This window comes from Neoarthrinium moseri (assembly GCF_022829205.1).
Source record: "Neoarthrinium moseri strain CBS 164.80 chromosome Unknown scaffold58_Wmoseri_CBS_16480, whole genome shotgun sequence".
In the NCBI taxonomy this organism is placed as follows: domain Eukaryota; kingdom Fungi; phylum Ascomycota; class Sordariomycetes; order Amphisphaeriales; family Apiosporaceae; genus Neoarthrinium; species Neoarthrinium moseri.
In genome coordinates, this window is record NW_026055172.1 from 176,702 (window position 1) to 201,359 (window position 24,658).

Here is a 24,658-nt window from a genome sequence, read left to right on the forward strand (position 1 = left end):
GCTGTCCCACCCGGCTACACACCATCGGCAGCATCGATTCAGGAACAGACTACGGAAGCAGTTTAGGTTCCCCCTCCGCCCAAAGCGTAAATATAGCATCATAGCTGAGATTCGGGTAGCAATTCCTGGTAAGCCAGTCAATCGTAAAACCCTTTCCCAAGGCCAACTCTGTTTTGCTCCTCTGTTGTTGCCAGCTTTCTGCACCCGAACAACATCCATTGGTGGTTTAGGATTATAGCAAGGTATCCTTGAGCACTAGAGTCATTCACCAAGAAAGCGGGCGCCGATCAACCTAGCATTCCTGCTGTTATTCACACCTCTGTTGATCTCAGCTCCCGTCTGCCTTCTACGGCCTTGTTTCCCATACAAACTAGTCATTTATCTCTCTCCCAACCCAACCCTGCTCCCCCTTATCACTCGGTCTACGTTATCTACAGCCTCCAAGCCTGACCGTCTTAACTGACCGCAGCTCGACCCGTTCGCAGACTAGAGGAATCCAACCCAGACTTACACACGAGAAATTTGTACCTGCGCTGCAGCGCCTCGCTAGACTGGTACCCCAACATTCTTATCTTCCTAGGCGAGAAAACTCGTCGTCTTTATGCGGTGTGTATCCCCATGACTTATCACTACAAGCTGATTTGCTGCCCTTTTGCCGGACTGGACCCATGCATCGTCAAGTTTGCAAGGGAGCTGAGTTTCGGACTGGATTGGACATCAATCGCTTTTCCTTTATGTTTTAGGCGGACTTCAGCATCCCTCTTGTGCAACATATTCTGGCATATGTTGTTTTGATCTCGGCTTTTTTTTTTCTTTTTTTTTGTTGAAGCTGACTCGAAGACCCGTAACAGGTCACAGCTTTCCTCGTTTAATGACGATTGCATCATCGAGATCTTCGAGCCCGACATCTAACAACATCTAAACAAGAAAAAAAAAATCTGTTTTCAGCAACCTCCCACATTTCCAATGTCCACCGCCGCGACAATGCAACAAGCACCAGTAATTCCGCCTCGTCCGTCGAGGAGTCAGGATAAGGACAATGGCTCCTCGGTCCCGACTATTCCTCCGCGACCTGCGAAACGCTTTAACCGGTCCATCTCTCCGAATCCGGATCGGTTCGCGCCCTCGCCTTTCAACGAGAGCCCTTTCCACCCAAAGAGCCCTGGGCGGCGCTATAGCCCGGGTCACTTGATGGCTGAGCCCGTCGACCGCTCCGGCAGTGTTGACCTGCCTACAATCGGGCAGGAAGGCCAGGAATATGCGGCTGTCACTGATGAGCTCAGCTCGTCTCCCGAGACGGAGCGCCGGCCTTCGAATTCGCCTGAGCAGACGCGAACCATCGGCGAGGACATCAAGCTCCATGCACCCAAGCCGACCATGCCTGCGCAGAGTGCCAAACAGCGAGTTGCTGCTGTCACCCGCACCGACTCGGATCGGGCTGCTGCCTTTGGCATTGGACGCCCCTCCAGCGAGGACCCGTATCCTCGCAGCCTGAAGAAGAAGGCTAGCACGACGAGTCAGCTGTCGCACGTCAGCCACGATGAAGACGAGCAGGGCATTCCTGAAATCGGGCAACGGGTTCCGTTGTTCGGCAACGCTGGAGACGTCCAGGCCCCGACTCCAGGACCGGGTCAGTCTGGAACTCCTGACAATGCGAAGTCCAGCACCCGCCACCATGCTAGAAGAACAAGCGGTCGCAGCACTTTCGGCGCTCTCCCCCCTGACAGCTATGGTCTTCACGGCCACGGTGTCGAGAACACTGACAAGCTTGAGAAGGCATACTATGAGAAACACCCCGAGGCCAAGAAGTTTGACCTCTACAACCACCACTTGCACGACCGGGTCAAGGATTATCACATGAGCAGTGAGGAACTGAACAAGATCGTGCGCGATACTGCCAGCCGTGGCCATGGTAACGATATCACTCGACAAACTTTGGAGTCCTTCTAACTAGTCATAGGTGCAACCGAGTATGTGGGCACGCCCAGCGAGCAGGTTGGCTTCCAAGCCACCGACGAATACACCTCTCGCATTTCCTCTCCTCGCCCACCCTCGGCCGCTTCCAGGAAGCGTGACAGCATTACTTCTCCCCTGAAGAATGCCACTGGGCCCGAGATCTCGGTATCTGATACTGAGGCCGATGATGACGAGGTCATTCATGTCGACGAGCATGGCAACCGCAAGGGTTTTGCCAAGTTTGGTGACGAGCAGTCCGCTCTCGGCGAAGGCGCTGAAGAGGGGTATGACGCCCCCATCCTCGCCGAGGATGAGGTCGCTAAGAGTCACTCTCATCACGGAACGCCCGCCGTTGAACTTGGTCCGGAACGCCGCGGTAGTTCTTATGAGATGGAGCGACCTAAGAGCCGACCTACTAGTCGTCCTTCAAGCGTGTACAGCCCGCCCCCTTCAGAAATGGTGTCGACCCCACTGGACGATGTTGAGGAGTATGAGCCACTGTTCCCAGAAGACGAGAAGAGCCAGAAGGCGGCCATTGCGGCGCAGAAGAGAGCTCAGCGATTCCCCAGCCGTGACATCTGGGAAGACGCTCCTGACAGTGTTCACGGAACGGCTGAAGTGTCTACCCCAGAGCCATCGGCCGCGTTCAGGAAACCGGAGGATTCCACCATGGATATTCCTCTACGTGAAGGTGAGACGCCTGCCCAAGCCTTCGCTAGGAAGCAGGAAGAGCTCGCCGAGCAAGAAGACCGTAGTCCGGACAGCTATCGAAACCAAAAACCGCGGCCTCGTTCGTGGGCCCAGGCACAGCCTCACTTGGCCAAGGAAATGCAATCGACCTCGAGACCCGGGTTGTCTCAGCGCTTCCCGAGTCGCGATGTCTGGGAAGACACCCCTGACTCTCTTCAGCTGCAAACTACCGTCTCGACTCCACAGTCTGAGAAGGATCCACAGTCGGCCGGTGCAGACAGCCCTGTGGAGAAGACAGAAAAGCCGGCGATACCCGCGAGACCTGTGAAGAAATATTCGGGCGATGACAAGCCGGCCGTTCCAGACCGCCTGAAGCCACAAATCCCTGCCCGTCCCTCGAAAGCGGCCGCAGAGTCCAAGGAGTCGGACCCTGCAGCAAGACAGAAGCCTGCCGTTCCAGCAAGACCTGTTGGAGGCAAGATCGCTGCTCTTCAGGCTGGTTTCATGTCGGATTTGAACAAGCGCCTGCAGTTGGGTCCTCAAGCTCCTAAGAAGGAAGAGCCCCCGGCTGAGGACGTAACGGAGGAAAAGGAGAAGGCCCCATTAGCAGATGCCCGTAAGGGACGCGCACGCGGTCCCCAACGCCGCGCGCCTACCAAGAGTTCAAGCCCGAGTGGTGCTGCTCCCCCTGCCTCTAACGGAAAGCCCGTGTTGAGTTTCTCTTCTACCCGGACACTTTGGTGCATCGATGAAGAGGGTACTATGACGGTCGACCAAGAGGAGGAGCCTTCGGAAGCAGAGTTCAAGTCTGTTGAGGAAAGTAAGCAGGCCCAGGAGCCGATCCGACATGAGCATACGGAACCAGTCTCGATACCGGAAAGATCCGACAAACCCGCCGAGACCGCCTCAAGTACGGAATCGAGTACACAGGAGGAGACGAAAACTCTAGCAACTAACACGGCAGGCGAGTCGATATTGGAGGAGACAATCGACAAGAAGCCGGAGGGCGATCAGGTGGCGGGTGTTGAGAGTGTCAAGGACGATGTGGTCAACTAATTACTTCGAGTACGCTTTTGCTAGTGAGACTGTTTTCCCGTGTTCCCTCCCAAGCTTTTTCACCTCCTCTGGTTTCAGACGACTGCTCCTCTTCCAATTCAAAGGGTTTGGTTCTGTTGTAGGGAATGATTGGGGGTTAGAACTAGTTTGGTTGGGTACGGCCCGTAGACCAGGTGACCTCTTTGCGTTTTCATCTTAAAAATCTGTCGGTCCTTGTGTCGCTTTCTTCACTCCTTCGAGACTTTTCACTCCATACGAAATTTGTAGTTCCCTCCTTCCTTTACGACGTCGATCTGGTTGGTTTCTCCCCAGATAAGATAGCAGATAGGTTTTTAAATACAGAGATCCTATAGCAATGCCGTCCTCATGGCCTCGCTCGTGACTCCCTCCCTTCCTCGGAAACAAGCTCAGAATGAGGAAAGTATCTTGTAGCTAATAATAGCCATCTATCCATGATATGGCATAATTGAACAGCCAATGGCATGTACCTCTATTGTCGGGTCTGTTGATCGAGCATTGGCTGTTCGCTAACTGAACACCCTCTCTATTATAATACCTAGGTCCCTGAAAGTATGCAACGCCAAGCACCAGCGTCCCACTATTTGCCACACTGCTTAGTCAAGTATAAAACATGTGTGACTCTTCCAAGGTTTCATTCCTACATGACACGAATGGCTCTGTTCCGTGGGTCGTCATCGTGTATCTTGTCTTGGTCAAGTCTGGCTTTGTGAACCCCCATATCACAGGACTGCCGATCCCCCGCCATGAGCACGGCGATTCGACGGAAACCGCTAGCCAAAGTCGCTGGTGATGCAACACCGGATCTCGGGCCTGGCTCTCGGCCAGCATAGATGAAACTGGGAGGCGTTATTCATGGTTCATGAACATAGGCACGAAGTATGTGTTCTCATTGGGGCGTGTGCAAAGTTTATCGAGTCCATAAGATGGTTTGCTCTAGGATGCACTGATCCGGTAGCTCTGGATAATACTGCCGGTATAGGTAGGTAGGTTGCACGGCAGGATGGCAAGTTTACCGCGGAAAGCCCGGGAACGTACGATCTCCACCAAATGCGAACCCAACATGAACGGGATACGTTATAGAGAACATCATTTTCACACTCCCTCGGCACACGCCATTCGCAAACTATGGCTTCAGATACAGACTTCAATGGGGTACATGACCTCGGTCATGGAAGGACGCAGATATTCCTCAATGCATTTGATATGTTCACACCAACCCATATGAACTTTGGGCAGTGGAAAGTAGGCCAGCAGCCTTGACAACCCGCCACAGGCGTCTGCTGATCGTCGTACCGCAGAACCCCGCGGACAAGGGCGACACAAAGCGTGATCTCTCGTACTGGGTCGAGTTGGCAAAGGTGCTGGAGCAAGGAGGGTTCTTGTCGCTCTTCATCGCGGACACGTATGGAGGGTACGAGACGTACGAGGGCAGTCTCGATAACTGCGTCTCGAGAGCGGTCCAATGGCCTGTGTTGGATCCCATTGTGGTGGGTGCATACGGTTATCTACCTGATGATTTAGAACCTACTGACAGGAACGCAATCAGCTGGTATCCGCGATGGCTGCCGTGACCAAGAACCTGGGATTCGGTGTCACCGGTTCGACTGCGGGCGAGCTTCCGTTCTTGCTGGCCCGGCGCTACTCTACTCTTGATCACCTTACAAAGGGGCGCATAGCTTGGAACATTGTGACGTCGTGGAAGAAAGCCGCGTTCAAGGCCATTGGGTTCGATAGTCCCGTTGAGCATGATGAGAGGTATTTGCAGGCAGATGAATATGTCCGTTTGACGTATAAGTAAGTTCCACCACCCCTTCTCTCAATGCCTTTGAGATGCCTTTCACGCGAACTTTGAATTATTAAGCTGCTATATAGATTATGGGAAGGCTCCTGGGCAAGTGATGCTCTTAGTCCTGACGCAGAGAGCGACATCTACACCGACGCAAGTAAGGTCCGTAACATCAAACACAACGGCAAATACTTCAAGCTTGAATCCAAGTTCATCGTGGACCCATCACCCCAGCGGACACCTTTCCTATTCCAGGCCGGCACATCCCCGGCCGGGATCGCCTTCGCCTCACAGCACGCGGAGGGCATCTTCCTGGGAGGCTTTACGCCGGCCGCAACAGCATCCAAAGTAGCCACCATCCGCGCCGCCGTGGCAGCCAAGGGCCGCGATCCCCGGAGCATCAAGTTCTTCTCCATGGTGGTGCCGGTTGTGGGCCGCACGGACGAGGAGGCGCAAGCGAAGTACCAGGAGCTCCGCAATCACGCGAGCACGACGGGCGGCCTGGTCTTCATGAGCGGCCTGACGGGCATCGACCTCGCCCAGGTGCCCCTGGACCAGGAGCTGCGCACCTCGGACAGCACCGACGCCAACAAGATCCACAGCCAGCTGGCCAACCTGACCATGGACGACGAGACCAAGTGGACGCCGCGCATGGTGGCGGAGCGCGCCTCGCTCGGCGGGCTCGCGCCCCTCATGGTCGGCGGCCCGGCCACCGTCGCCGACGAGATGCAGCGCTGGGTGCGCGAGGCCGACATCGACGGCTTCACCATCGCGCAGATGACGGCCCCCGGCAGCCTGGAGGACATCGTCGAGCTGCTTGTGCCGGAGCTGAGGCGGCGCGGTGTCTATCCGAAGGCAAGTAGCGAGGACGCTGAGGGGTTGACCATCCGAGAGCGGATACTGGGCAAGGGGCAGAAGAGCTTGAGGGATGACCACGTTGGGAGCACTTATAAGTTTGACGTGTACAAAGAAGACTCTCTGGATGAAAGTTGAATGATAAGGGGAAAGGACAGGCGTATAGCGGGTTCTATGGGCATCTTGTTTCCTGTATCTTCTTGTCAGGTTGATTAGGTTCCTATTTGAAAAATGGACATTTTTTCGTTTCATGCTATAAATTCTCCTATAGACAGTGTATATCACGATTACCCAAGGAAACCGCGGTGCGTGTCACTTTTGTCAGTTGCGTTCCTCGCGTCATATTGTGCACAGTAAGCAGCCAAAACAACACCATTCTGGTGAAGTTAGGATCTGCAGCTCAGCTTACTTGAACCTTCTATCTTTCCTATTTCATTCTGCTGTTTCTCCTCCACCAGGAAGAACTTTTGTGACTGTGTAGTTTCTAGGTGTATCAAATTCGACCATGCGCTGAAACGGCACTCTCGTTATGGACAAAGTACAGTATATCCAGATTGTTCCAGCAATGTAAGTTTCGCGTCAATAGAATCGTAGGTACCCGCGATTTCTGTTTGACAAGAAGGGAATCATGTGGGCACCCACGCATACGATAGGCGCTCCTTGTTTAGATCTGGCTTGGTGACAACGTTGAAGATGTCAACTTGCTTAAGCATGTCAGATTTTCCACAAGAGGAAAAGCGTGATGTGTGTTTCGCTCTCCAAATCTCGTTTGAAATGGCGTTCCTTACTCACAGGTGGACCATCTAAGTAGTGGGGCGGTGCGTGAACCAGACACACGGTAGCGCACCATCTGAGTAGGTGTTCTGAAGGCCCAACTCGAGAGTTGGCGTTGTGCATAGCCACGGTGAACCATGTAGTCCATCCCCCTATGGTGCTCACTGGCATTATAGCCACGTCTTTCTGCGTCGTATCAGGCGCATGGAGCTACATAAGCTAGGCTCTCTTGCCAGGCTGATTCGAAGTCATTGGTATCTTTACGAACACCGATCGTGGCAAGAGGTTTTCGGGCAGAATCTTGCTGATAACTCTGAGAATTCGAGGTGCAACCATACCTATTGGCATATTCATTTAACTTGTACTTCCGAGATAATCTTGATTTCTTTCGACAAAGAAGGATCAAGACACGCCTAGTTGATCGAGAAAGTCTCGCTACACGATGGATCCTATTTTGCCCAGCAATAAGCGTCCACGTGCCGAAACTGATGAACGAAGCCAGCTCGACACGCAAATTGAGCGCGACAAGACTTGTCCCGATAAAGGCAACCAAATATGCCCTGATTGTTGGCAGCTGAACTTCAAAGCGAGTTTCAGCCAAGATAGAAGGGATAAAAAAACCCACAAGATTTGGGGTAGGCAGGGGTTTTCTCTGCAGCATATCAATCGGCAAAGCAATTGTGCTCTGTGTCAGCTCTTCTACCGCGCAAGAGTCCCACCTAAAGACAAGGCTGTAGTGAACCCGTCATACAGGCTTCACGTCGGCTCTGCTAAGAGCGAGTTTGGCGCTTGGAAGTGCAATGTCGACGATGCACCGGTCTTTGCCGTGATTCCCAGCTGTGATGATTATCCAGATGGCTTCAAAACAACGTGTGGGATCGTGATGGAAGTTGATGAAAGGCCTCATAGGCTGTCCGGCTACCAATTACAGCCTTCTGTCGATGTTTCAATCTTAAAAAGATGGCTGGATTTTTGTGGTGACAACCACGAGACTCTCTGTTGGAAGTTTAACGAAGCCACGCACCACAGTCTCCGTGTGATAGACTGCTTCACGCGACAAATCGTCTTGTGGGAAACTATCGACGAACCGAAGCACTACGTCACCCTGAGTTACGTCTGGGGAGATAATCAGGAAGCTTCTACATCTTTTGACGCAGTCCCACGTCCCTCGCCTAAGACCGTTGAGGACACTCTTCTTTTGACAGCAAGACTCGGTTACCGCTATCTATGGATAGATCGGTATTGCATCCCTAATAACAATGCAGAGGCCAGGGAGTCACAAATTCAGAATATGCATACCATTTATGGGCAGTCCGTTCTCACAATTGTCGCAGCAGCAGGAGACGGCCCTCAATATGGACTTCCTGGGATTAACACAACGCTGAGAGAAGCCCAGCCCCTGGTTAAGGTAAGATCCAGGACTTTCACATACATTCCATACGTGAGGAAAGAAATCCTGGAATCGAAATGGAACAGCCGGGGTTGGACGTATCAAGAAGGGCTTCTCTGTCGAAGAAAGCTTGTTTTCACTGACACGCAGGTTTATTTCCAGTGTAATGCAATGCACTGCCTCGAAAGCATAGATGCACCGCTCGAAAACCTTCACATCTTTGGGAATACACGAATGCAAGACTCTGTGGACATGTCAAGAGTCTTTCCTCTTCGCGGACTAGGCAGGACGACACTAGATCTGCAGTACCGGTTGAATGAATACCTACAAAGATCGCTCTCCTTCGACAGTGACATATTGGATGCTTTTAGGGGTATTCTCACAGCCTGCGAGCACAACTTCCCGGACCCGGTAAAAAGCCTAGTGGGAGTCCCAATCTTTAAAAAGAGGCACGAGCCAGATCTGGATGCGTTGGTTAGAAGCTTGTCGTGGGAGACTGATATACATCAACAGCGAACGAGGCGACCTGGATTTCCAAGTTGGACGTGGGCGGGTTGAAAACTGTCTAACGTCCGTTTCCGCGAAGGCTGGCTTTACCGCGCCTCCTTCTCCACCGCTGATGTTGACATTGATGTTGAATACGACGATGGGCTTGTACTGTCATTTAAAGAAGAGTGGGATCGCATTCTAGCTCGGGATCGATCGGGCTTTGTCTTACGCTTTCTTCGTATTACTGGTTTGGCCCTCACCGTGTCGGTATTTGCAGATGGCCACAACACGTTGGAATACAACGATGGCGGGCCTAATAGCGAGGAAATAACCGCCGACGACGACGATCTTTCAGGCGGAACTTTCCAGCCCGAAACACAACAGTTCTGCCAATGGTTTTCAAAACAGGCAGTCCAGTATTCTCACCTAGTACAGGGGTTCAAAGGCGACTCATTCCAGCTGACTCTGCTTCTGCTGGATCGTCCCACAGAGTCATTTCGAGTAGTTGATAAACTGAGTCTCTTGGTTCTTTATCAACCGCCAGGATCTCCCCATTTCGAGCGCATAGAACCTGTCTATGCCCCTGAATCAGCCTCGAGGCTTATATCGACCACTAACGGAGGCTGGATCAGGCAGGAAATCCTAGTTGGCTGATGTCAGAGACTATGACGGAGTTTCCGCTGTACAAGAACTCTTCCCCCCTGTGATATATATATTTATCTAAGATGGCCACCACCCGCTCTCTCGCTTATTCCTAGCTTACCATTTTTCATTACATGGATTACAATCACTTTCGTATACTACCCTAGTCGACTCTTTAAATGCTCTACTCCATCTGGTGTTGCTTTAAACATGGCGCCCGTAGAATCACTAGGCTTGAAACGATACCTTGGTTATTACAGAGTTTCTAGGCTCTAAGAGCACTCAAGGTGCGTACGCGATCATCATAGCATGAGTTAATTGGTCCTGCGTTGTCTCCATAAGGCGTTGCGGCTCAGTGGGTCTAGTGCCCACTGGTCATCGACATTGTGCACGGGTCAACGTCGAAGGCGTCAACCTCCAAGTCTCACATCGACTATGCACTCGAAACATTATGCCGACACCGTCACGAGCATTGGATCGTTCCTGTCCCGAACACAAATTATTTGTCGACCCTTGACTGGCATATCAACCTACAGATGCCATAATGTTCATCATATTCCGTCGAGTTCTCGAATTCGGAAGTGGCTGACGTCTTCACCGTCGCGCGCCGGCATTATGCAGCAGCCTATGGAAGGCAGAGATCCAGACTCCAGATGCGCACAATACATGCCAGTTGAGAATGTTGAATCGATCGAAAAATACGAAGCGGGGGGTTACCACCCAGTCCAGATTGGCGACCGCCTTGGCCCGGACGGCCAGTACTATGTTGTTCACAAGTTAGGCTTCGGTGGTCACTCTACCGTATGGCTGGCACGTGACGAGAGAAACAGCCGGTACGTGGCAATCAAGATTGCATTGTCAACAGACTCTGTCAACCCGGTGGAGAGACATACGCTGGAGCGGATACAGGAATCGACCCCAGCATGCAGCGCCGCCCGAGACCATCTGCCTACAGTTTTGGCCGCATTCACCCAAAGCGGTCCCAATGGCACGCATGAATGCCTCGCCATCAACCCAGGAATGTGTAGTCTTTCCGCGAGCAAGTCAGCTTCAGATGGAGTATGGCTATTTGACCTGGACGTGGCCCGTTCCCTGACAGCACAACTGATCCGGACAGTGGCATTCTTACATTCACAAGGTGTCGTTCATGGAGGTGAGTTCCCGTCGGCCAACCCTAGATATGTGTTTGCCCCATTTAGAAAAGCTGACCCTAATTCTGGGAGGGAGACCTACATCCCGGCAATGTCCTCCTCCAGCCACAGGACCTGAGCTCGCTCTCCGTCGAGGATCTCTATGCCGAGTACGGTTCACCAATAAGAGAAGCCGTGGTGCGTCTAGATCAAGCTCCGCTATCCAAGCACGTCCCACCATACGTTGTGCTTCCGGTCTGGCTTGGGAAGCCCTGCGAAGATATCACTGTCCAACATGCTGATGCCCTAATCACCGACTTTGGAGAAGCTTGGCAGCCTCTGGCCTGCTCGCGGCTCACCTTGAATACGCCTTGCGTGTTCCGCCCACCTGAGGCTATGTTCGCCGAGGCCGAGCGGAGGCCAATCGGGTTTGCCGCAGATATATGGACTCTGGGCTGTACTATTTACTCCATCTTTGCCCAGAGGGACTTGTTTGAAGGGTTTTCACCAGACGAGGACGACATCCTGGCCGAGAACATAAGTGCGCTGGGTAAGCCGCCTGGGGATTGGTGGGAGGCTTGGGGGGCTCGCAAGCAGTTCTTTAACGAGAGTGGAGAATGGGCGGTCAAGTCCCCTAGGATCTGCGATGGAGAGTCCCGTTCGTTGGCTACTAGGGTGGGCTACATTCAAGAGGACAGACGTGGCAACGTCGCTACCGAGGAAATGGCGGACCTCTACGACTTGCTAGAAAGCATGATTAGATGGCGGCCAGAGGAGAGGATCTCAGCAGATCAGCTGGTTGCAGGGAAATGGATGAGGAAATGGGGGTCGTAAATTGCTATAGAGTGAGAGGATGAATTACGACTCAAGTAAAGGGATTGGTGAATGTGCATTACGGGCTTTTACTTTCACGCTCAGCTCAAGTGGAGCCAATTGATTAGTTATCAGGCAAGTTAATACAGTTGTTACAGAGGATGTTGGCAAGTTGGATGTCTTTTCTTGTCGCTCTGACCGGGGTGCCACTGGATGCCCCACGCCCGTGCGCCAGAGCGGGTAACTTTGCATCCAACTCCGGGGTCGCCCACTCAGCCCGATGGTTGCCCCGCGCAACAAGGTATCAATGTCAATATCTTGATTGTGCCACTCGTGCAGCGAAGAGCAGTTACGACCATTTGCTGCTTTACACATTCCAAAGCCGTCGATATCGCAGACAAGTAAGCCCTCCATTGCGGAAGCGGGCTTTCCTTTCCACAGCCGTCATTTCCATTCGAGACATCCGGGGAACCGACATTCACGAGACGGAGGAATTCGTTGCAATCACCGTCCCAGCCCTAATTTGGCTCCGTCGATAGTCCTCCATCGCGTATCCATCACAAGTGTCGGGCAGTATGCCTGCTGCTACAGAGGCGCCGACAGTGGCACTGTCGTGTACGTATTTCGCTCGTACTTTACTACCGCGCGAAGAGCAGTGATACTGACCGTAACAGTCGCCAACAATTTCTGGGGAAAGGAAGATGCCGGCGTCGGCCCGCTGCTCGATCGCATGCTGGCTGCGAAGCAGACATGCGACGAGCTTAGATCGTTCTACAGTGCCCGCGCTTCCATCGAAGATGAATACGCCCGCAAGCTCATGTCCTTGTCCCGGAAAGCCCTAGGGTCGCACGAGATGGGCTCGCTGAAGTCATCACTCGACACCGTGCGCGGCGAGACCGAGGCCATGGCCAAGCAGCATGCCAGCATCGCCCAGCAGATGAAGACAGAACTCGAAGAGCCGCTGGCCGCGTTCGCCGGGGGCATGAAGGAGAGACGCAAGATCGTCCAGAACACGGTCGAGAAGCTGCTCAAGACCAAGATCCAGCAGACTCAGACCGTCAACAAGACACGAGACCGCTACGAGCAAGAATGTCTGAAGATCAAGGGCTACCTCGCCCAGGGCCACATGGTCATGGGCCAGGAGGAGCGGAAGAACAAGGCCAAGCTGGAGAAGACACAGATCAGCCTGGCCACCTCGAATACCGAGTACGAGAATGCCGTCAAGGCCTTGGAAGACACCACGGCGAGGTGGAACCGTGAGTGGAAGGCTGCCGCCGACAAGTTCCAGGACCTGGAGGAGGAGCGCCTCGACTTCTCCAAGAGCTCCTTGTGGACGTTTGCAAACGTCGCATCGACCGTGTGCGTCAGCGATGACGCCTCCTGCGAGAAGATGCGGCTGGCCCTCGAGGACTTGGAGGTCGAAAAGGATATCATGACCTTCATCAGCGAGAGGGGCACGGGCCAGGAGATACCGGATCCGCCAAAGTACATCAACTTCTGCCGAGGAGATGTGGACGATCACGAGTCGATAGCCTCGGTCGACGATGACAGTTATTCAGTGGCCCAATTCCCACGCAGCATCAACCCGGCCTATCGCACTTCCTCGCCTCAGCCTTCGACTTTTGAGTCCCACCATGATCCCAACTCGGCCCTGGCACGCGATCTTGCCCACCATGACATGGATACACCACGGAGCAGGGAGGCTACAGTAACCCCACACAAGGGACCAGGCGCCGTCATGCCTCCCTCGGGCAGCCGGGCGGGACACGGCATGCAGCAGCAGCAACAATATGACGCTGGTCAATTCGCAGCCGTGCCGCATGATCCGTACCCTATGGACGGCATGACCATGTTGTGCCGCACGGATGGCATGAACTCGGGCATGAACTCTGCTACTAGCTCTAATCTGTCCTCCAACAGACCATCGAGCCGTGACGACAACAGCGAATACTCCAACCCGACTTCGTTCTCTAGTCAGGAACCGCCGAGCGGCAAGGTGTCGCCAGTCAAGCAGCCACAGCCCCTGGTGGAGGCACAGCCGGAGAAACGCATCCTTAAGAAGAAGAGCGGCTTCTTCCAGAACCACAGTCCGTTCCGGCGAAAGAGCACCAAGGACATCAGTGCGTCCAACAGAAATACCTGGGGTCCCTCATCGCAAAGACCTCAGTATCAACCGGAGCAGAACGCACTGCCCGACAGGACCGTCAGTCCCGATCCCATCGACGCCAACGCCAGCCTGGCTCTCAACGTCGGTCAGAATGTCTTTGCCGTGTCTACGCCTGACAGACTTAAGAAGTCCGTGGACAAGGCGCCTCAAGAAGACATGGACCCGATCGCACTGGCGCTCGCGGAACTCAAGGAGGTGGCAGGAAACAAGCAGGCTACTGTGCGGGTATCGGCAGACCACTATCATGGGATTGCCACGCCAGCACCTGGGCATGATCCGTCCCGACCATTCTCCAGGTCCGTTCCGGCTCCTAGGGGAGGCAGCGACGTGGCGGCGGGCATGAGAGGCACACCGCCACCGTCTTACGATCAGCAAGTGCAACGACTTGGCGTCCCTGCAGCAGCATGCACCAAGAGAGCGATGCAAGAGACGACGCGGAAGTACGAACAGCAAACACGAGACATGTTCAACCCCAACCGCCCGGGTTCGGGAGCCTATGCACGAAGCCAGTCACGACCAGGCACCAGAGGGAGCGACATGCCTCGCACTGCATCCCCGGCACCGCCCCGCAGCGCATCTCCGAGAGTCGACCCTCGCCAGCACCACCGATCCGCATCACCCAACCCTTACAGCGGGAGCCAACACCAACGCAGCCAGTCGTCGATGGGCGCGGCCGCTCCTCGCGGCTCGGATCAGGGGTACTTCCGCCACAACTCTCCCAACGAGATGGCTAGATCAGCGTCGCCGGCGCCGTTCCGTAACGACTACGACCGCCCGAGCAGCAGTGACATGGCTGTCCAGTTGTCCCCTGGCGCCGAGGACGGGTATGGATCTCAACGTGGACGCAACGGCAGACCCGGTACCAGCCAAGGCGGACAGGTGGCCTTCTACGACGGCCGACAGATGTCAACCTCCCGACAGCGCAGTAAGAGTCTTGCGGATCCAAGTCGACAGTACACTAAGGATGGCCGGCCGATTTTGCATCTAGGTAAGTTGTCCCCTGCTATACCTCGTCACAATGCCGAAGAAGGCAAGTGGGTGGTGAGAACCAAAGCTGACACGTCGCACAGCACGGGCTTTGTATGTGTACCAGGCAGCGATCCCCGAGGAGCTGGGCTTCAGCAAGGGCGATACCTTGGCCGTCCTGCGGCACCAGGACGATGGCTGGTGGGAGGCCGAGATTCACGCAGGCAACGGGGCCGGCAGGAGCGGGTTGGTACCCAGCAACTACCTGCAGCCTATATAGAGGAGGCATCAAGGGAGGTTGAAGACAAGGGGTATGCGGACCTGGTGTACGAAAGAGACTTTGCATTTGAGTTGACGATACGACAAGCGGAAAGGCGAAGCGTTAGCAAGTTGGGTTCTTTGTCTCGGCGACAGGTTTGTTTTGTCGCGGAGTATGTAAGTCACATAATGAGTTTGGGTCTTGGGCTGGCGTTCATCAACTACGTCCTTTTTTCAAATATAAAACCAGACGGTATTGCATACAAATTCCGGCCAATGATGGTAGCATGTTTCATCTCAAACTTCTGAACTGCTCGATCTTGCTCGGTGCCAAACGTGTATGAACAAATGCTTAGTCAAATGATGAATCTCGACGACGACATAGACCATGCCAGCCCCTGGCTGAGCGAGAGCCGTTACGGTCACGGGCATGACGTCGGCCACTGCCAGGGCCAATCGCCGCGGGGCACTACCGGCAGCCGTAGCTCCAGCTCCAGCCAGCACCAGCTCCAGCTCCAGCTCCAGCTCCAGCACCAGCACCACCACCCGCATCAACGTCAACACCACCACCACCGTCACCCGACAGGGATCACCGCCGACCAAGCTCCAGCTCCAACTTCGGCTTGGGCATCACGCATCACCGCTCCGGCTTTCCTTCCCTCGACCGGCTTCCTTCCTCGCACCGACCAGTTCTCGGAGGCGCAACCGGAGACGGAGACGGAGGCGGCATTCAGAGCTGTCGCGCCGCATGGCGCATCTCCCGACTCCATGGTAAGAGCTGTGCTCCCTCCCTGCAGAGCTCAACTCGTCAATTCTCTAACACGTCTCGCACCACTACAGGAATACGTAAAACGCCCCATCCGAGCTGCCACGGCTCCTGCGGCGCAGAGGATCTACCTCAACACTTTCCTCTTCGTTACGACCTCGCTCGTACTGCTCGGCATTGCCGCCGTCGTGTACCCCGTCTTCTACTACGCCTACGTCCCAAAGAAGCTCGTGTCGGTCCCGGTGCACCTCCAATACAAGTACGTGCATAATCTCTGAACGGTTGGCGGGCTTTCCATTGCTTGTACTGGCATCCTATAAATAGAGAACTAACATGCGCCGCGTTCTCTCTGCTGCAGTGCCGGGCTTAATCCCTTTGGGGTGACCTCGCTCTCCAAGAGCCTGATGCTCGAGACGGCCTACGACGTGACGGTCGAGCTGACGCTCCCGCGGTCCCCGCCCAACGTCGACCGCGGCAACTTCATGATCGCCCTGTTTGCGACCAAGTCGGAGCTCGAGAACCCGGCCCAGTCGTGGACCATCCCGTCGGACCCCTACGCGCACGTGCAGCCGGACAACGTGGTCTTCTCGTCGCGCCGCCCGGCCCTGGTCCCGTACCGCGACCCGCTCCTATCGACCGCCGGCCGCCTGCTCTTCCTGCTGTGGCACCTCGTCGTCTCGCCCGCCGCCGCCGAGCTCGAGACCCTGACCGTCCCCATGGGCGAGCTCGTCGAGTTCCGCCACCAGCTGCCCCTGAGCCTGCTGCTCGACGTCCAGGCCGGCCAGACCCTGCAGGTCTACGCCGCCCGCATCGAGCTCGTGGCGCGCCTGACCGGCCTCCGCTGGCTGATGTACAACCACCGCATCCTGAGCTTCGTCGCCTTCACCGCCCTCTTCTGGCTCGCCGAGATGCTGTCCATGGGCGTCGGGTGGCTGGTCCTCGCCTACGTGCTCCGGGGCAAGCAGGATGGGGAGGGCGGGGCTGCCGTCGTCGCTCGCGACACGGATCTCGACGACAGCGCCTGGAAGAGCGACCGCAGCGCGGTGCTGAAGCGCGGGAGTGCGGACCGCGGCTCCGAGACCACCAGCGGGCCGAGTTCCTCGACCTACTACGACAAGAGCCGGAGTGTGAAGCACGAAGACGACGACGACGATGACGAGAAGAAGTACATCAAGGAGGAGAGCGTGGAACGAGACCTGCCGGCCCGGCGCATCGGGTACGGAGAGGACGACGGGGCAGAGGGCACGGGGTCCAGCTACGGCAAGGCGAAGAGCGCAGTGAGGAAGCGGTCGTCCAGAGAACTGGGTGGGCATGAGTAAATGCTTGTTCGTCCTGGCGGCTGGATTTCGCGGCATGACAGACTAGTAATACAATTAATCGCCCCTTTCCCTATCTTGACCATATGCTCTGTTCAGGCTATCCACAAATGCTCGACTCTGGCGCCTGGGACGTCTTCGGGGATGTTGATAAGATCCCATCTCTTATTAGCATCCAACTGAGTGAGTCAAAACCAGCTGTGGTAGTACGATGACTGAAATCGCATCATTGATATTGCGGCAGTTGCTGATCGAGTTGCGCATAACAGCTCGTATTTCTATATGGATCTTATTGCAAGGTTGATAACTCAGGTTGCCAGTTCGGTAGTAGTCTTCCGGATAATGTATAGGTGGGTTTCTTCGAACAGGTCATATCTCGTTTCATCGCGGGTCTATTTGCGTGACATTATAGCAAGGGGGGAAAATACGACATTTTCATCCTCAGACCCCCCGAAGCCGAGAGCTGACATGTGCTTTAACTCATGAGTGTTCAGACGAACATCCCGAGTTCTAGATTAAGCAGTAAACTCTAAACCATTGCCAAGCCAAAAATGAAGATCAAGAAGCCTTTGGCTAGCAGGGATGCGTGCTCGTGCGGTGCCGTCGCGGGCACCAGCCGGGGCGAGCCCGGGTCTACCGCAGTCTATCTAAAGGCAGCGTCCCAATTGGCATCTCCTGACGTGATCGATGTGATTGCCAGTCAGGTCGGATGCTATGCTCGTTGCCCTGGACGAAAGTGAAGCGACCTAGGTTCCTACCTGATTACTTGACTTAGGTAATTAGTGGTGGCCTGTGGCCGCTTTGCTCCAACGTGGCACCGCGAGAGCTCCCCAGCAACCTGAAGGTTGCGATCTGGAGTCCCTCACTGGATTTTTTCGGCCCCCACCAGACCACCAGACTCTGGCAAGATTTGTTGAATGTTTTGGAACTATTGACAGTGGATTGGAAGTGGTGACGCTCTCACGCGACGGGACGGCAGAGACAAGAGACAAGAGACGAGACATGATTTAGGGGACCCTGGCTAACTGCCTTGAGGTAGTAGTTCGTAGCTAGCAGCAGCCCGAGGGCCCGCTACATAATCCATCTGAGGGGCAGTCTGCGTGGCTACTGATCAGGTGCTTGACCGCTATGCTCGCAGCAAGAAGGAGGCCCGGGATACGAGTTACGAGTTACGAGTGACTAGTTATGTAGTTGGCCATGTAGTCACGGTGCAGTGTGCTAAATACCGTGGCCAGCGTGGCAGAGGAGTGAGAAGAGACGGAAAGGAGGACGGGCGAGAAGTCGTCGTCCTCCTCATGGCCATCAGCTGGTGCTATCCGAGATGACTGGCTGCCCGTGGTCGCTCGCAGCTGACGGAGCTTGAGGTGCATGGATGACCACCAAGGTTCAGGTCTGTGGTGCAGCTCCAGGTCCAGGTCTGGCTCGCTGACGACAGTCCATACATATACATACACACACTTACATACAAGGTCGCATACATATCCCTCCCAGCTGCATCGCCGTTGCGCGCAGTATTTTAGTGTGGAAAAGAAAGAAAAAAGGTGCAGCAGCCTTGCAGAGCGGGCGGGCCTCTGTGTCTCTCCTCTCTCCGTCTCGTACATTGGCAGTCGTCGACTTTGTGAACGTGGAGCTGCCGGCGGTGGTCTTCTTCACCGACCTCTCTGCGCCTGGGTCTCTCCCGGGTCTGGCCTGGCAACACTGCGGGCTAAGTTACCTTGGCCTGGGGTACGGTGCCAACAGTAGCACCACCACTACCACCACTACCACCACCACCACTAAACCACTTGACTACCGCCGCCGCCGCCAAACCAAAACACCACCGCTGCTCTCACCACCTCCCCAGATATCAACACCCATCCACGTTGGGCTTTTGGCACGCGGCTCCGCTTGGGCAAACCGCTAGAACCTCACCAACGCGCCCCGAGCAGGTCGCACACCCCTCAGGCGAATACCAGACCGCCGGCTTCGCATCTGCGACCCCTCCCGACCCAGGAAAGAAAAAAAAAGTACAGTCACAGTCGTGATACCCTTCGGCCGGCGACTGTCGCCCTCCGCCCTGTCCCAATCTCAACAACCACACGCCTCCCGCGAACCCGACTCGCGCCGACGACAACGACGGCAGCCCCCCGTCCCTCCCCGCCGCCACGATGCCCTGCTTCAAGGGCATCGCCGTGAGCATTCACGCGAATAGCTCCCCGCTCAGCGAGTACGGCATGCAGAAGCAGTCCCGCATGTCACGCATCAGCACCTACATCCCCGTGCCCTCCCCGCAGCTGAACCCGGACACCTCGCAGCATGAGCCCGCCCGCTTCGCCATCAGCATCACCCTGCTGACCCCGGGCCATCCCATCCCCTACACCCAGCCCAAGAAGTCGCCCGCCAACCCGGACCCGAAGCCCCTCTACGCCGGGCCCCTGCCCTCGGCCGCCGCCGACCCCTCCAAGCACGCCAACACCGTCACCCCCTACATCCCCATGACCAACTCGGAGAACGAGACCATAGCCGCCTACATCTACTTCGACGGCCGCGCTAAGGAGGAGGTCGCCACCTTGCTCCGCCCCGGCGAGGAGACCTGGGTCAACAGCCGCTGGGTCCAGGTCCCCGATAGCGAGGGCGGCGGCCTCGCCGAGCGCGAGTTCCTGTTCCGCGAGGTCGGCCTGGAGCGCTGGCTCAACGGCCTGGATCTGCAGGGCCACGATGCTGCCGAGAAGGTTGAGAAGAGGAGGCAGAAGTTCGAGAGGCGCCACCGCCGCCAAAAGTCGGCCGCCGCCGGCACCGGCATGGACCTGGAGAAGACGAACCGCTCCCGGGACACCCTGGCCTACGGCAACAGCGAACAGTCGCCCCTGGCCGACGGCATGGAGGACTCGGACTCGGACTCGCTCTCGGACGACGACGACGAGCCGCCCGAGGCCACGGGCCAGATCAAGGTCGCCATGTTCCGCGTCATCGCCTCGGGCGAGATCAAGAAGGGCGAGTACTCGCCGCAGTTTGACGCGCACGATGACGACGACGACGAGAACAGCGGCGCGCAGCAGGGAGGCAGCAACGGCGTCGACGCCAGCGTCGAGCACACCACCAGCTTTGCCAAGCCCAAGACGCTCGATCCTAAGACGATTAGCACCCAAACCGTAACCGGCATTGATGGGCCAGATAAGCCCTATGCTGTCTTTACCTTCTTTTACCGCGGCCAGCGTACGTTCTTCTTTGCATACCACAACCAGGAGCCCAAGTGCATTATAGTGCATTACATACTGACTAGCGGTCTACAGGACAACTATCGAAGATGGGTATTCTCCCCTCGGCAAAGGACGCCAAAACAACCACGCCCGGAGCCAAGCGGCGTAGTACGCAGCTCGATTTCTCGAACCTGGGGCCGCTCAAGACGACTGGCACCGTCGGCTTCTCGGCCTTCCGAGATCAGGATACCGAACGGCGGAAATCGAGAAAGAAGAGCAACGGCAGCATAGGCGGCGCCATGGTTGAGGATAGTGACGATGACGATGACGACGCGAACCCCCTGAAGAAGATGGAGGCTGAGTATGACCTTAACAAGGTCGACAAGTCCCACCTGGCTCCCGAGGACGCAGAGATACAGGCCGAGCTGAAAGCTGGTATTGACAGGATTCGGGTATGTTGGCAGCTTCACCTTCGCAGACCCAAAGATTGCTAACCCCGTGAACAGCTAAAGAGACAGCATTCCGCCGAACCCGACAGCGCAGCAGCTGCCGCGAACAGGAAATCCCCGAGCACAGGTCCCACCAGCGCAACGACGCCGACGGATTCCGCGTCGAACGTGGCACCTGCTGCCGGCGTTGCCAACCTCATGGCCCAGCCCGCCGGAGAGACGACAATCGGCAGTCCGTTGAAGAAGCATCGTCCAAGCGCCGACGAAGGGGCCAAGGACAGGTCTGCTGGGTTCCCCTCGGCTCTGGGCGACGTGCTGGGCCGGGCCACGGCGAACCAGCAAATGAAGGAGACAGCACAGGCGCCGCCCGCGGCGCTGGGGCCGAAGGACGAGAGCGACGAGGAGCTGTAGCGCGTTCCGTATGGGCAATGAAGATGGGCAGTTCCTTTCTTGATGTGGGGAGCGAGGAGAGAGAGCGGGTTGGATGAAGACACACGAGCTGCTTTGTAAACCTCCTGCCTTCTGACAAGCAAGCAGTTATTTTTTCTCCTCGGACCCTTGTAGCCAGCCAACAGAAACCCAGCGATGAGATTTAGGGCCAAGGGCAAAGGCACGAGACGAGTAAGGCTTTAGACGACAGGACTGGTAAGGCGGGGGCGAGGGTTGACTCGAGCAAGGTGCTTTAATGCAAAGCTTCCAATGCCCGGCCGAGCCTGGTCGGCTGAAATAGTAAAAAAAGACAAGATGGAAACAAGACCCTTATATAGAGCTGTGAGCGTGTGAACGTGTTTGTCTAGTGTGGTGGACCTGGCTTCTTTGAGTCTACAATTGCGTGGTTGTGTGTCTGGCAAGGAGGTGGCGTGAGTATTCACTTGTATGATCGGAGTTCAAAGCGGCTACTCGGTTGTGTGTACGCCTGTAACTGAGATATATATATCCTACTCTCTATCGGCGGCGTAGTTTAAGTCGACTCCTCCAACGTAACAAGTGTGCCATGTAGTTTCCGTTGTTCTCCAGGCTATAAACGTTGGAACTGCATATCCAATGTTTGAAGTGGGACTGCTGAGCATAGGCCGCTGTTGGAACGATATGTAGATGCCATGTTCCTCGAATCTGCACACAGCAAGAAGCAGTTTACATTTGCACATAAGGATCGGGGCTTCGCTATGTGGGTGTTTTAAGGTCCCTGTTTCTCTCTTTTTGCTACACTTGAACCTAGCGATCTGTCTATATGGAGCTACAGTGTCAGTGCTGATGCTGACACGCTTCTAATAGCTTCGTCACTTCCCCGGTATCCTCCGCCCCTGTCTCGTCGGCCTTATTCCTCATGTTGACATCGGTGCCGCTGTTCAAGCTGCTTGAGACCATATTGCCCGTGGCCCCTAGTCTTCTATCCGCCCATCATGATCCTAAGCGCATGCCCCTGTCCTGTTCCCCTCGTCCGGCTGTGAAAGAGCGACACCTCTGAAATATTTACTCAACTGACTTCGTCTGCAATATTACTGCGTCTGTCGGGAGTAGCTGGTGCAGGAGGCGCCCGCTGTAGCGACTCGTTCGGGAGATCCTCGACAAACGTCAAGTCCGGCACGTCTTTCCAGGCGACATACCTCCGCCGCGGCACGTGCAGTCCCATCCCGGCGGCCTCCAACTCCCTCAGGTGCTCCTCGGTCTTCTCAATGACTTTCCTGGCGCTGCCGTCCAGATGACTGCCCCTGTATCTATTGATCTTCTCGACTAGATCCCGGGCAGTACTCGTGGTGTGGGAAGAGGCCAGTGTGACAAGGTTGCTGGGCCTGAGTGAGTCCAAGTCGAAACCCGGCCGCTTCTCCCCATTGCTGCCGTCAGTCTTATGGACAAGCACCATGATCGTGTTTATGCGAGACTTCTTTGCCACCAGGGGCCCCATGAGCGAGCGGTCCTGGATCGTGCTTGCCAGCCAGATTTCATCGGACGGTGGGTCAGGGGCATGGTTGACTGCAGTCAAGCGGCCGTAGATATCGTTAATATCTAGCAGGACGATCGGGTAGCTTTGGACGTGCTCGAAATGAAGTCGGAACCCCTGCAAAAAGCATGGCCTAATTGTGGGCTTGCACTGTACTCGGAGGAAGTTTTGCAAGTATACATACTCGTGCGTCCTCAGCACCTTGATACGCAGAGGAAGCCGGTAAACCCCATCAATATTACTGTATTGCAATGTTATGTGGTTGAGAAGACCATGGACTACACCTTTGAACTCCCTCGCAACTCCAGCTATCGACCTAAGGGCGCCGGACAGGCGCTCGTCGCACAGGGTGGGTTGCTCTCCGGAATTCGTCACGGAGTAGGATGAATTGAGCCAGAAGACTTGCGGCGGCAGCGGGCCATACTCGTATTGCTGGAAGAAGACCCTGTCGAGGTGTTCCACGGCACCTTCTGCTGCTCTGCAGATGATCTGGTGTTTGATCTTTCGAGGCAGACGGGGAAACAGTGCAAACTGGGTGATACTAGGAAGGCTGCTACTCTGGTGCTGAGCGTCTGACATGATGCCGGTCACAAATTCTACGCGGTAGTCTGTTTGGCCCAGGCAGTGGGTGGCAAAGATAGTCTACATGGATTCATTCTTAAATAGATCCCGCTGGCCGCAATTACCTGCTACACATCCGCGCCTGATGGACGAGTAAAGACACGGACTTGACCGCATAAGACAGAGACCTCATGACTTCATGTGCGCGTGAAGCCAAGTTTGATCGCACAGAATCGGTCGTCGTGCTGCCAGCGTTACGGAAATGGAGAGCGTTGGTAGCTTATCTTGGAAGACAAAGAGAATTTCTACTAACAACGTTACCACAGTTGGCAAACATCCCAGAACAGGATTCACAACATGGACTGTTTCACTATCAGTTGGTTCGATAATTTCATGGAATGTTTTCATTACGCATGCCCCTGCAATAATTGCGAAGCAAGTATCTCTTATGTTGCCCAACTGCTGCCGCGGGCTCGCAGATGATTTTAGGTGATCACGCAAGAAGCTTTTATACCGAACTCTTCTATTGTTATGGGAGCCTTTCCTGTTATGATGATACCAGGGAAACAAGAAAATTCTAGTCTCTATGAAGCAGACACAGAGGTCATGAACGATCAGCCAATTGGTCCACATCCGATTATCTGCCAAGAAAGCTGCAAAGGCACGGAAGGGGAAGAAACGATAGATTGATAATCATGACTTCGGCGCAACGACGGCGGATGAAACAAATAGCACCAAGAGGGTAAGGGGGAAAAGGAGAAGAAGAAGAAAGGAATCAACGCATGAGTGATGATTTCTTGGATGATGAGACGGAGCCATGCTCTTTGCAGACGCCATGCTTCCCATTTTGGGCCAAGGCGAATTCTCTGTCAGTGCCATCATGAAATTCTCCAGGTAGACAAGGCCGAGATGTCTCAACACCGTGACCGGCCTGCGATTGAGTCCTTGCCAGAGAACGATTGTCCTTCTAAAACTGCCGTCGTCCAACAAGGAATCGACCTTATCTGAAAATTATGTACTGAATTTACCGAGGAGTGATTTCTTTAACTCCTCATCACATTCTGATAGCGACTCTCCAAGGCCCATCACCCCAGCCGACAGTTCTACCAAGCTGCCGTTGCCCCCACTGACATGATCCCACTTTTGCTGCTGGTAGAAGACCCTGCCCACGCCCGCGGCCGCCAAGTCTACTGTCTCCTGCTTGATTTGCGACATAGTGCCTTGATCTAATTCATCGCAATGTTGCGTATAGCCAATAACACAAACGATAGAGGTAGTACATGCTGTCAAGTCTAATCTACCCCTTAGCTCCGATCCTTGTACACAGACAAACAAACCAGGTCCACATGGCGATGCACGCATTTACAAACATGCAAAGAAATCTCCTTGCGCGTGATTCCCAGGAGAGTTGGTTGGTGATCATTAGCCGTCCTTTTCGTAACAAACACCGTG

At 55.1% G+C, this 24,658-nt stretch overlaps 7 protein-coding genes across 7 annotated transcripts; 6 read left to right on the forward strand and 1 right to left on the reverse strand.

The window, feature by feature from the left end:
* Positions 1-984: 984 nt before the first annotated feature.
* Positions 985-3,702, forward strand: JN550_010767 (uncharacterized protein; the record flags this gene model as incomplete). Its single annotated transcript, XM_049309058.1, has 2 exons — positions 985-1,912; positions 1,961-3,702. The coding sequence occupies 2 exons, from the start codon at positions 985-987 to the stop codon at positions 3,700-3,702; spliced, it is 2,670 nt and encodes an 889-aa protein (XP_049167293.1).
* A 1,146-nt stretch (positions 3,703-4,848) lies between these two features.
* Positions 4,849-6,502, forward strand: JN550_010768 (uncharacterized protein; the record flags this gene model as incomplete). Its single annotated transcript, XM_049309059.1, has 4 exons — positions 4,849-4,965; positions 5,022-5,210; positions 5,270-5,517; positions 5,596-6,502. The coding sequence occupies 4 exons, from the start codon at positions 4,849-4,851 to the stop codon at positions 6,500-6,502; spliced, it is 1,461 nt and encodes a 486-aa protein (XP_049167294.1).
* Positions 6,503-10,274: 3,772 nt separating this feature from the next.
* On the forward strand, positions 10,275-11,623 carry JN550_010769 (uncharacterized protein; the record flags this gene model as incomplete). The annotated part of the gene is made up of 2 exons (XM_049309060.1): positions 10,275-10,812; positions 10,887-11,623. The coding sequence occupies 2 exons, from the start codon at positions 10,275-10,277 to the stop codon at positions 11,621-11,623; spliced, it is 1,275 nt and encodes a 424-aa protein (XP_049167295.1).
* Positions 11,624-12,177: 554 nt separating this feature from the next.
* JN550_010770 (uncharacterized protein) lies at positions 12,178-15,015 on the forward strand (the record flags this gene model as incomplete). Its single annotated transcript, XM_049309061.1, has 3 exons — positions 12,178-12,217; positions 12,277-14,757; positions 14,840-15,015. The coding sequence occupies 3 exons, from the start codon at positions 12,178-12,180 to the stop codon at positions 15,013-15,015; spliced, it is 2,697 nt and encodes an 898-aa protein (XP_049167296.1).
* Positions 15,016-15,761: 746 nt separating this feature from the next.
* Positions 15,762-17,078, forward strand: JN550_010771 (uncharacterized protein; the record flags this gene model as incomplete). Its single annotated transcript, XM_049309062.1, has 3 exons — positions 15,762-15,764; positions 15,834-16,018; positions 16,118-17,078. 3 exons carry the CDS (start codon positions 15,762-15,764, stop codon positions 17,076-17,078), a joined length of 1,149 nt encoding a protein of 382 aa, XP_049167297.1.
* Positions 17,079-19,222: 2,144 nt separating this feature from the next.
* Positions 19,223-21,114, forward strand: JN550_010772 (uncharacterized protein; the record flags this gene model as incomplete). The annotated part of the gene is made up of 3 exons (XM_049309063.1): positions 19,223-20,270; positions 20,348-20,706; positions 20,761-21,114. The coding sequence occupies 3 exons, from the start codon at positions 19,223-19,225 to the stop codon at positions 21,112-21,114; spliced, it is 1,761 nt and encodes a 586-aa protein (XP_049167298.1).
* A 1,066-nt stretch (positions 21,115-22,180) lies between these two features.
* On the reverse strand, positions 22,181-23,224 carry JN550_010773 (uncharacterized protein; the record flags this gene model as incomplete). The annotated part of the gene is made up of 1 exon (XM_049309065.1): positions 22,181-23,224. The coding sequence occupies one exon, from the start codon at positions 23,222-23,224 to the stop codon at positions 22,181-22,183; it is 1,044 nt and encodes a 347-aa protein (XP_049167299.1).
* Positions 23,225-24,658: the final 1,434 nt, after the last annotated feature.